The 12,067-nt window shown below is 37.5% G+C and overlaps 3 protein-coding genes across 3 annotated transcripts; 2 read left to right on the top strand and 1 right to left on the bottom strand.

The window, feature by feature from the left end:
* Positions 1 to 547: 547 nt before the first annotated feature.
* LOC116019001 (isoeugenol synthase 1-like) lies at positions 548 to 3,669 on the top strand. The gene is made up of 5 exons (XM_031259063.1): positions 548 to 790; positions 920 to 1,054; positions 1,514 to 1,742; positions 2,572 to 2,775; positions 3,051 to 3,669. The coding sequence occupies exons 1-5, from the start codon at positions 602 to 604 to the stop codon at positions 3,248 to 3,250; spliced, it is 957 nt and encodes a 318-aa protein (XP_031114923.1). The 5' UTR covers positions 548 to 601; the 3' UTR covers positions 3,251 to 3,669.
* Positions 3,670 to 4,160: 491 nt separating this feature from the next.
* Positions 4,161 to 7,935, top strand: LOC116019000 (farnesylcysteine lyase). Its single transcript, XM_031259062.1, has 5 exons — positions 4,161 to 4,773; positions 4,848 to 5,021; positions 6,097 to 6,456; positions 6,570 to 6,745; positions 7,516 to 7,935. Exons 1-5 carry the CDS (start codon positions 4,270 to 4,272, stop codon positions 7,778 to 7,780), a joined length of 1,479 nt encoding a protein of 492 aa, XP_031114922.1. The 5' UTR covers positions 4,161 to 4,269; the 3' UTR covers positions 7,781 to 7,935.
* A 98-nt stretch (positions 7,936 to 8,033) lies between these two features.
* On the bottom strand, positions 8,034 to 10,007 carry LOC116018999 (AAA-ATPase ASD, mitochondrial-like). Its single transcript, XM_031259061.1, has one exon. The coding sequence runs from the start codon at positions 9,863 to 9,865 to the stop codon at positions 8,273 to 8,275; it is 1,593 nt and encodes a 530-aa protein (XP_031114921.1). The 5' UTR covers positions 9,866 to 10,007; the 3' UTR covers positions 8,034 to 8,272.
* Positions 10,008 to 12,067: the final 2,060 nt, after the last annotated feature.

Raw genomic sequence — 12,067 nt, 5'->3', positions numbered from 1 at the left:
TCAGCATGGAAAGACGACAGATAATAAGTACATATATATGGTTTAATGACAGCCAAACTCAACTCCAAAAAACAAAAAGCTAAACAAGAGAACATACATAAAGTTTATAGCCAGAGAGACTCAATATATTTTTCATTTTCACACATAAATATTAACAACCACTTAATTAACCCACGCACGGTTCACTACTTTATCCCTAAACTAGTTATAGAGATCAGATGGTCATTCCATTATTATAATAATATCAATAATACTCTCTTCGTCCCATTTTATGTGTATGGTTCGATGAACGAGACGACTAAAGTTATTTTTAATCTAATTTTTTATAATATTAATATACTAAATTTATATATTTAGAAACTACATAAAAGTACTATTAAACACACAAAATTTAAATTTGAAAATAAGTAAAAAAAATATTAAATAAAATAAAAAAAATTGATTTGACTTATGAATAGTAAGTCAGAAACAATACGAGACAGAAGGGTAATAATTACATATATCTAGGTAGCTTCTATAAAGAGCAGCAATACCTGGACACAATAAACTATGTGAAAAAGAGGTTAGCTGAGATAGAGATAGAGATAGAAAGAGAAAGAAGATGGCTGGTGAAAAGGCCAGAATAGTGATATTTGGAGGAACAGGGTATCTGGGCAAATTCATGGTCAGAGCAAGTGTATCCTCCGGCCATCCGACATATGCATATGTCCGGCCGGTGTCGCCGGATTCCGGCGCCTCTAAGCTCGACCTGCTCAAGGAATTTGAGAAAATGGGTGTCACCATAATTCAAGTATATTTATAATATAATATTCCATCTTTTTAGTTAATTAATTCTCCTTCCCCTTCTTCTTCTTCTTCTTCTTCTTCAATTCTTTATAAGTAATACTTATATACATACATTCTGGTTCTTAATTTGCAGGGAGAGCTGAGTGAGCAGGGCAAACTGGTGTCAACAATGAAAGAGGTGGATGTAGTGATATCTGCACTAGCTGTTCCTCAACACCTTGATCAGCTCAAAATAATTGATGCCATTAAAGAAGCTGGCAATATCACGGTACGCTCATCCTATCTGAATGTGTAAGGTCTGGAGCGTATTTTTTGATGATGAGTACAACCTCAACCAAGTGATCAGACCGTTGACTTGGTAGTCATAGAGAAACTAGCCTATTAACCTTCTTGGTTCGAATGAGTTAACTATGGGTAAATTAAGCTGGTTTACCTTTGTGGTTCTTAATTTGTCTGTTAGGGTCACAATGCGGAGTTTATCCCGTAAACATCCTTGAGTAGTGATTACAGACTTCCTTTATGTAACTATGAATATAATTAACTTGATTTTTAAGAACTTGTTACCCTTGGTTAGACAGTTGATTTGGTAGTTACAATATTTCAAGATGAACGCTTCATGGGAACTGTCCATTTTGTCTACTTGACTTTCTTAGTTTAAGCTAGTCAATTATAAGCTAAGCAACCTAGCCCTTTATTGTAGTTTAATTAAATTTGGTTTGGAGTACAGAGATTTGTGCCATCGGAATATGGGAATGAAGTAGAGAGGGTGAGAGGGCTGCCACCTTTCCAATTGCTACTTGATAACAAGAAGACAATAAGAAGGGCAACCCAAGCTGCCGGAATACCATACACGTTTGTTTCGGCAAACTCTCTCACTGCATATTTTGTGGAGTATTTGTTACATCCATCTGAAAATCGTCAACAAGTCTCTATTTACGGCACCGGGGAAGCCAAAGGTACTACATACTATACTATACGCTACCTTTGCTTATTTTTAGCTTCTATTACTAGACCAATGGCAACCAGCCAACCTTAACATACATTTCCAAATAAGTAACCTTAGGTGGGGCATCGCCATTGCCATTTATTTTATTTTTTTAGGAGAAGAAAATGACATTTTTAATCTTTAGATCAGATATAACACGTACTTTACACGTTTCTCATTATACCGTTATCACTTTTCATCTGATTCGTCAATTGTTTGCGAAGGGAATTTCTTTGTTCCCTTATTTCTGGAGAATTGATTTTTTTAAACCCAACCCCTCCCAACAAAATTCAGATGAAAAAAAGTAATTTTAAAGACAATTGATTGACAAAAAGTGAGAATGAGTGTAACTGGGAGACGAAAAATGTCCCAGTGAGAATAGTATTGACTCATTGTGTTTCAATAGATTGTGAAACTAGTTATGAACATATACTACATTTGTAATAGAATCAGCAATACTTAAAATAAAAAAAGAAAAACAAGAGAATTAAATTAAATCCATAATTTTACTATTGTATATATAGTTGGTTCTTATCTACACGTAGAGTTTGGATGGAGACGTAGTTTAATTATATTGAGGGGTTGAGGGGCAATTAGTACGAATCGAAGTTACGTAAACGTGAACATGCATGCATAATCTCCCAACCAGACAACAGGTTTTTCGTGATTCAAGGTGGATAGGGACCGAAGATCATATCAAGAGTAGGTAAAGATAGATGCATACGTACATACATAACCCAAAATTGCAGTTTTGGGTCCATGCATGCATTTATACTGTAAATATATATTTATATATGCAGCCGTGTTAAACTACGAGGAGGACGTGGCGGCATACACGGTGAAAAGTGCGGTGGATTCAAGGACACTCAACCACGTCCTCATCGTACGACCACCTAAAAATGTAGTGTCCCAACTGGATTTGGTGTCCTCCTGGGAGCACAAGACTGGCCGGAAAATGAAACGGACTCACATCTCTGAACAAGACCTCATCAACATGTCCCAGTGTAAGCTGCACCTACTTTTAGTTTTAATGACACCATTATTGTTATTATTACTTCCTATTATTTAGTGAATAGAGAAACTCCCAGAACACCTTAGCTGGCAAAAGATGAGGTAAAGTAACTTAGATTGTCTATGGTTACCAAGTCAACAACCTGACAAATTTGATTGTTGTTGCCGAACGAGATGATTATTTATATGTATTGGAGCTAAGTATGTGGCCATAAAAAAACTACAACTATTTGACCATAAATCAACAACCTATTATTTGTTGTTGCAGCCTTGCCTTTCCCGGAAAACATCCCGCCGGCGATCCTCCACAACATATTTGTGGCCGGAGCTCAGGTGAGCTTCCAACTGGGGGAGAATGACTTGGAGGCTTCAAAGCTCTACCCTGACTACAAATATACTACTGTGGATGACTACCTTAATCTCTGTGTCATTGATCCTCCAAAGCCCAAGTTGGCTGCTTTTGCCTAGCTACATCATATCAACTACTCTACAAAACAAATTTATGTATGTATCATAAATAAATTAAAAATATAATACCAGTGTTCAAATAAATTAGTCGAGACCATGCCTGATGTCTCATGTGAAAAGTGATAATTAATCTGATCCAGATAGATCAATGGTTGAGGAATATAATGGTACGCGTGAGAATGGACTCCAAGTAAAATTGAGTACTTGGCACATATTTGTTTTATCAAAACACTCGTCGACCATTGATAAAACATGATATGTGACAAACATAAGGAGTCATATTTTTTTACAATAGAGTTGATATAAATATGTATGCATATGTGTATGTATTTTGTTTAGCTTGGACTGTAATTAACGTGGTGCCACATCAGTTGGTGTGTTCAACAATAAGATTTTTACGAGTGTTTTGTTTGTGCTTATTTAAATTCAAAAAATTTTCATGTTTATTGCTTTTACTCCTTTTAGGGTGAGTTTGGTAGTTAAAAAAAAGTAGTGTTTTTTTTTAAATAAGAAAATCATATTAAAATATATACACATTATTCATTAACTAAAAATTATTATTAAATTAAACTATATTTATAGAAACTACATTATGACACACATATATGCATGTGGTTTTATTTTACATAGTGCGGATAAATTTGACAAAATAAAAATTATTAAACCGGTAATAACAGGTTAATTATCGGTTTGTGAATTTCATTGTCTCATTTTGACATGTTTAAAGGTTTAATTGTATGTTTTAAAAGTTAATGAGCCTAATTAACTTATTATGAAATGTTCGAGAGTCTATTTGACTTTTTTCTCTAATAAGAATAAGAACCATAATAATACTTCATTCATTGGACCTCGTCTATAGGTCCAGTGGCACGTGTAGACATAAACATTAACCCACGGCTGCGCCGCTGGTTCGCAATTCAGCGCTCAATCTACAGTTGACTTTACATCAGCATACGTATGTTACCAGATTAGTAACAACAGATCCTATCATCGCTCGTTCAGCAGAAATCTTGACGAAAATGAAGACAACTCTCGCTTATTCCTTCTTCTTCTTCTTCCATCTACTGATTTTGACCTCCGAATCGCAGCGATCTCCGCCGGCAGTATGCATACTCGGCAGCGGGATCGGCGGCTCCTCCGTCGCGCATTTCCTCCGCACCTATTCCAATCCATCCCAGCCCGAAATCGGCTCCATAAGAATCTTCGAGCGCCACTCCGCCGTCGGCGGCCGCATGGCCACGGTCACCATCGCCGGGGATACCTTCGAGGCCGGCGCCTCCATTCTTCACCCGAAGAACTACCACGCTCGCAACTTCACTAGCCTCCTGAATCTCACCGTCAAAACCTCGTCATCCGAATCCGATTCCTCGTTTGGCATCTGGGACGGCAATAAATTCGTCCTCAAAACCCTCTCTTCCAACTCCAAGCTTCCAATTCTTCAGAAACTCGTGTCTTTCGCCAATTCGGTTCTCATTTTTCTTCGCTACGGGTTCTCACTCTTTCGGATGGAAAATTTCGTCGAGGTGCTCGATCATTTCTCCCTATATAAGCTTGCCTCTGTGTATTTTCCCAGTTAATGCTTGAATTGTCTCAACAGGGCGCTGTGAATAGTTTTTTGAAGTACTATGAAGGGTTCGAATCTCGACCGGCGTTTGAGGATGTCGAGGAAATGCTTAAGTGGTCGGGGCTCTATAATTTGACAACACGGACATTGGAAGAGGAGTTGACTGATGCTGGCTTATCTACTACACTTATTCAAGAGCTTGTCACTGTAAGTGAAGTAAAACAGATTCATATGTGATTGATTTCTGATGCATAGTTGTATTTCGTAAGTTCTATTAGCTTGTTTGTGATTATTAGTTGGGGAATGAATTTGTTTGTTCTCTTGCCCACAATGCAAAATTTCTAGATCACAGTGACTGACTTAGCGGCCATTAGGTCATTTAGGTGGGACGAGGCCACCACATTGTGTGTGCGGTGGATCATGACCCACACAACTCTGTGGATTGATCCGCCGTAGATATGTATATTGTCAAAATATAACAATAGTAGAATTAAAATGATACTTTTACTGTTGCTATAATGAACTTAATTGTGTGTATAAAATGAAATGAATAGCAAACTCATACAAATATGTATATTGTGAAATGAACCTATAGTATAATTAAAATGATATTTTAGTGTTGTTATAACGAACCTATTGTATGTATAAACCGAAATTGAATAGCAGAGCTCATACATGTATGTATATTGTCAAATGAATGTGTTTTGGAATTAAAATGATTTTAGTGTTTCTATAATGAACTTGTTGTGTATAAAATGAAACTGGATAGCAGAGTCATGGAGTATAATTAAAATGATACTTCAACATTACTATAATGAAATTAGTGTGTGTGGAAAATGAAACTAAAACAAAGCTCATACCATGGTTCACGATGCTACATGGACCATGGTTCACAGTAAAATTTGTCCATTGGGTGTAACTCCTATGCTGTGGCTGTCAAGATTGGTCTTGTGTCCTTGCCCACAATTTACCACCCAAGAACCGACTGAGTTGCCAGTGCGAGCAATTTGTTTGTTCTCTGTAGTAATGCAAGACTGCTCTTTTCTCTTTCTGTATGTAGTTTTGTATTGATTTGTTGTGTTGTATGGTCGAAAAAACTACTTGCTTTATTTGAAACCAGTAGTTTAAACCTGGGCATTCCCATCAAATTTATGTGGAATATGAGATTGAAGCAAAGATGAGTCTATAATGTGATTTGGGTATTCACCTTTCTCTTCCTCTATTGAAGACAGATCTGTAATGTCTCAGAGACAGAACATGAGTGACATCTTTTCTTGTACAGGTTATCACAAGAATCAATTATGGGCAAAGTGTCTCTATGAATGCGCTTGCTGGTGCTGTCTCACTGGCAGGATCTGGGGGAGGTTTATGGTCGGTTGAAGGGGGAAATTGGCAGATGGCAGCTGGATTGATCAATCGTTCGAATGTTGAATTGCACCTCGGTGAAGAAATAGAATCTGTCTCTTATTTGGGAGAACGTTACGAACTCAATACAACAAAGGGAACGAGTTACTTGTGTGAAGTTGTGGTGGTTGCTACACCCTTGGATGAATTGAACATTCGTTTTGCACCTGAAATTTCAATCCCCGAGAGGAAATTACAGCACACACACACAACTTTCATTCGGGGTCTCTTAAATCCTGTGAGTACAGTGTGATCTGATTATTTGACTCATTTCCTTGATGCTTTTTCATTGTGTGGTCCTCTCTTTACCATACTTAACTAATTACTGATTTTATGCTTCACTTTTGCAAGTCTTATTTCGGTTTGAAGTCAGTGTCATATATTCCTGAGTTGGTGGGCACAATAGAGACTTCTGAAGTTCCATTTTCAAGTATCTCGATTCTCAAGCAATACAGCGAGCAAGATATGGCCTACAAAGTGTTCTCACGGAGTTATATGGAAGATGATTTGTTGGATCTCATCTTTAGGTAAAATTTTTATTTTTGCCCCTCCCTCTCTCTTTATGCTACTAACTTTTTTGCTATGTTTAAAGTTTAAAAATCCCAATTGATCAACTTTACTTTTGTAACTGAATTGCATCTGGTTTTTGTTGTCTACCACTTGTTAATGTGTAGCCCTATCTTGCATTAAAGGGGAACTAGGGCAAAACACTAAAACTCATGTCATATTGAGAGCTGTCTTCATGGCTGCTGGTCATTTGGGGACGAACAACAATGAGATTGGGTATTGAGTTGGTTTCCAAAAGTCAGGAGAAACTTTTAAATAAATCCCAAGATGTTGTTTTCATGCATCGAAACCCAAAACTCTATTATTGACTTGTAATATCCTGTTACTAGGGTTCCAGCAAGACTCCGGCGACTGATGAATTGTTGTCGGTTGCCTTTGAAGAAGTCAGCCATCAGATCACCTTCTCCGGTGAAAAGGTGACTAGTGCTGATGAGAAGGTGACCACTCGCCTTCTTCAAAGGCAACCGGTGACCATTCGTGAATCACCTGTGTCGGAGCATACACAGGAACCCTAGTGACTCGGCTATTATAGGTCAATAACTGGTTTTAAACTTGTAGATGACAAAGGAAAATGATTGTATTTCCTTGAATTTCTTGGGATTGTTTTAGCCATACACGGAGTGAACTACAATCCAAGTTTATGTTTCTACTCTTGTACCCTGCTTTAACCCCTCAACCTTGATCAACAAACTGTTCTCTTTAAATCTAAGTCTTGCTTTTATTCTTGCAGTGTCAGAAACAAAACACTCAAAATAGACTGGGCTGCATATCCGCATTTTAACGCTCCTGAGGTGTTTGCACCTTTTATTTTGGATGATCAACATCTGTACTACGTGAACGCCTATGAGAATGCGGCCAGCACCATGGAAACTAGCGCTGTATCAGCTGAAAATATAGCGCGGCTAATCCTCTCAAGACTCGCTGACCAAGCACACGCGACTTCTGACTTGGAGAGTGCTGGTGATGACACATCTAAAATGCATTCTGAGCTGTAAGCTGGAAAGGGCTTCACCATGTATCTTTTGTGCTAGTGTAAATTTTGCTAAAGTAGGCTATGCCTAAAGCTGTATACTTAAATGTGTATGTACATATACTAATAATCTGAGCCACTTTTGTGTTTCACAGTAATAATATGATCAGTTTGTTAATCTCTCACTACTTTCATCCTTGCCAACAGGTTGGAGTTTCTTTTTCCTGGGTGTTGAATCCATGAAGAGCTTAGCCAGAAACAAGATAAATATTCCAGGATTTAATACACACCGTTCTTTATTTATATGATGAACTGTATAGATTACAGTTTTACATATCACACAGCCTAAAATCTATGTACCATATAACTGATGAACTGTATAGATTACAGTTTTACATATCACACAGCCTAAAATCTATGTACCATATACCTAATAATTTAACATATAGCATACCTTAATTTATGATTTTATGTAATCCATATTTATGTTCCTAAGACTTAGACCCCCACCAATCTACTAATTATCATTCTTTGTATTCCCATTCTCCTTTGCATTTCCATTTTCTTTCACATTTCCATTTTCTGTAACCAAGCTTTCTGCTTTCTTGTTGTCTTCTGCTGCTTGTTTCTTCTTTCTGTCTTCCTCTTCCTTTGCAGCCTTGATTTTCTCTTCTTCCTCAGCTCTTAACCTTGCTTCTTCTTTTGCAGCTTCCAGAGATTTAATCAATCTCTTCAGGCAGGTGTCTGCTTCTTCTCCAGCAGACTTGGGCATCAAACTCTCAGCAACATCAGCAGGGGTGATTTTAGTTTCGCCCAGCATGCGTTTGATTTCTGGAAATAGTTGGTGATATTCAACATCCAGATAGTTGTTTGCCAGCACCTTGAAAGCTTCGAAGCAACAATAGGACAGCTCAATACGGTTGTCCATCCTCCCTCTCCGTATCAGAGCAGGATCGAGCTTGTCAGCGTAATTTGTGGTGAAAATTATGATTCTTTCGTCTCCAATGGCTGACCAGAGTCCATCAATGACATTTAGAAGACCGGATAGAGTCACCTCACTGCCCTTCTTCTTCTCTATTTCCTTGAGTAAGTCCTTCTTGATTGGATCTTTCTCTTCTTTTTCCTTGTCTTTCTCTTCTTCTTCCTTCTTCTTCCTCTGCCCTGTCAGGTCAAGAGAGCAATCAATATCTTCAATCACTATGATGGCCTTATCCGAAGTTTCTATCAACAGCTTCCTCAGCTCGCTGTTATCCTTCACCGCTGTTAACTCGAGATCATACACATCGTACTGCAGAAGATTGGCCATGGCGGCAATCATGCTAGACTTTCCTGTTCCAGGCGGGCCATAGAGGAGATATCCACGCTTCCAGGCCTTTCCTATCTTGGCGTAGTAGTCCTTTGAGTTGCTGAAGTTGATAAGCTCGTCCATGATTTGTTGCCTCCGGGTTGGTTCCATAGCCAGGGTGTTGAAAGTCGAAGGATGCTTGAAGACAACATGGCTCCATTTGGTACTCCTCCACCCATGCCAGTGATCACTCTTGTTGTTGGTGTAAAGCTTCCGCTTCCTGTCCTTCACAGCTATGGCTTCTCCCTCGTCCAGGACATGTTTCAGGTAAGACCGTGTAATGATGTCTCGATTCTTCCTATGAAACTTAAGCTGGAAATACCTCTTATCGTCCTCCCTAGGGAAGTACGAGATTGTCTGTCCCTTGGGTGGTTTTTGGTTGGAGCTCCACCACACCTTAACCCCTTGGTACACTTCCACCACCTCCTCGTGGTCGTCCATGCTGAGAACCACGGATTGGCTGCTGTCCTTGATGCCTTTGGCCACCAGGCGCTTAGCATTCTCGGACGAATTGTTGCCCAAATACCTCTCTATCGCCACGAACACTTTGTTCCTGTCGAAGAGGCTGATGAACGTGCCATCGCCTTCAAACTCATGGAAAGTGATGTGGATGTATGGGTAGAAAAAGCAGTAAACTTTGTGAGTATAGGTAGTGATATAGATGCGAAGTTCAGGTGGGAAGTAGTTTCGGTACAAGGTCCAGATGAACACGAGTGCTGTGAGTGAAGGGCCTAGTTGAGACCAAACATCCCCCATTATCATCATGTTTCTTGAATTCCTAGGTTTAGGAATGAGTTTCTAATGGATTTGAGGATGTTTGAGTGAGTGTCTTAATTAGCACCTGCTTAAGTGCTTATATAGAGGAGCAGAGGAGAGGTATAAATAGTTGGAAATGTAATGTAATGACGTCGCTGTGATAACATCACGGAAGGTTAGGTGAGTCAAAATTTTTGGTTTATCTTAATCTCGTGTTGAATGTATAAATTGTATATAATTGTTGGATATTGGAAGACATGGTGTTGTGATTTATCACTAGTTGATTAATATAAATAAGAACAAATTTAGGTACAATGCTAGTAAAGGCCCCTTTGATCGTATTATGCGAAGGCAAGTTCATAATAGTTCGAGTATTTTTTTTTTCTTTTTTTTTCTGAAGGACAATTGATTCTTGTACTTAAAAATTAAAGTTTATTTTTTTTCAACACTCGGTCGAGTACGTTACACATAGTCTTTTTAGTATGATTTGTTGATAAACCTATAGTGTAATGTTATTGCAGTTGTTGTTGTGGGATAATCACTATTCTAGGTATTTCATGGGTAGTTATAAGTTATAAAAAGTAATGGGATACTTGAAGCACAATCATGTCTTTTCTCTCAATTTAGGAGTTTAGTTCTTACTTGAAGAACATTTTCGTACAACTTCATAATTGTATCAATTACTTTTTTACCCAAATACCTAAGTATATCAAAAAGGTCACAGATTCAATTCTTGTTAATATTATTTTAGTTAAACTTAGTGGGGTTTCCAGGTTATAGTGATGCCAAATTTTGCCACTAAAAAAATAAATACAATTAAAAAAGGGACTTATACGGAATGCTACATAATGTTTTTGGTGATATTGGAACCCTAGTATTAGGTCAATTATAAGTCATTCTCCGTTCGTATATACAATATAATGACTTTTAGAATTCACGAGGAGTCTAATTTGACTATGCTCATGCAGCTCAGGATCATGAAAACAAACAATTGGGATACAAAACAAGGAGAAACGACAAATTTGACTAAAGAAAAATGTAACCTATAATATTAATAAAAACAATATCCTAAGTTTTAACATCCCGCACAAAACAGACCTATAATATTATGGTTTGCATAATATTGTAAAATATGGTAATACAATTCCTATTGCTAATACAATTGTAAATTAAAATAGAATTCCTAATAAAATATATTCTTCCCTACGTTCCTATTCGTAATACAATTCTAGACTAGAATTGCTAATGGTAATAATTCAGTATATATATTTCTCTGCAATGCAATCTATACTATTAATAAAAACAATATCCTAAGTTTTAACTTCACGCCCAATATTGTAAAAAATATGAAAATTTGGCATAATTCAACCCGCAAGGCCAACCAATTTTCTGAACGACATTCGTGCATGCAGGTGTCGACGTACGAGTCAAGCCTTTTTAAGTTTATTTTGGGATTTCATTTGCACCCCCCTGCGCGCGAGAGAGAGCCTCTATGCTATACAATTCAATAAGCCTTAGAAAAAGTCTTATATAAGTAGTGGTGCAAACCACTTCTCAAACCAATGTCGGACAAAAGTTACTTGAAAGGTTTTTCTCTATATTTTTCTAACTCAAATGGTCAACTTTGAGAACCAATTTCTCATTCACCCATTATCAGTTTTGAGCGTACAATATATCAATCTTTTCGTCTAACTACGAAGAACACGAATCCACTTTGACCCGACCCAAATCGAAAGTGGACCACACATATATTTGTACCACAATATTGCCAGTAAAATGCCATTTTATGCTAATTTTTTTCCAACAGTTATTTGTCCAGAGAATATCAACGTGTTGAAGGAAGAAGATGATATATAGTGAAGGGCAATATCATCTTCACTATATATCATCTTCTTCCTCCAACACAACGCTCTACGGTCAACCAACAATTACTCAACTAATTATCACATTACTCCCATGTAAATTTTTCTCTAATATAGTTATACTTACTGAATATCAAAATATAAGTGTACCTCAAGATCTTGCAATAACTAACCGACAAGTAATTAAATTAATGAATATGATGCAATAATGTAAATTATCTACCTATTGCATTTATACANTGCAGCTCAGGATCATGAAAACAAACAATTGGGATACAAAACAAGGAGAAACGACAAATTTGACTAAAGAAAAATGTAACTTAGGAACTAAGTAGGTTGCTGCCCAGCT

The sequence above is a fragment of the Ipomoea triloba genome, chromosome 5, assembly GCF_003576645.1.
Source record: "Ipomoea triloba cultivar NCNSP0323 chromosome 5, ASM357664v1".
Taxonomy (NCBI): Eukaryota; Viridiplantae; Streptophyta; class Magnoliopsida; order Solanales; family Convolvulaceae; genus Ipomoea; species Ipomoea triloba.
This window is presented reverse-complemented; position numbering and strand designations above follow the sequence as displayed.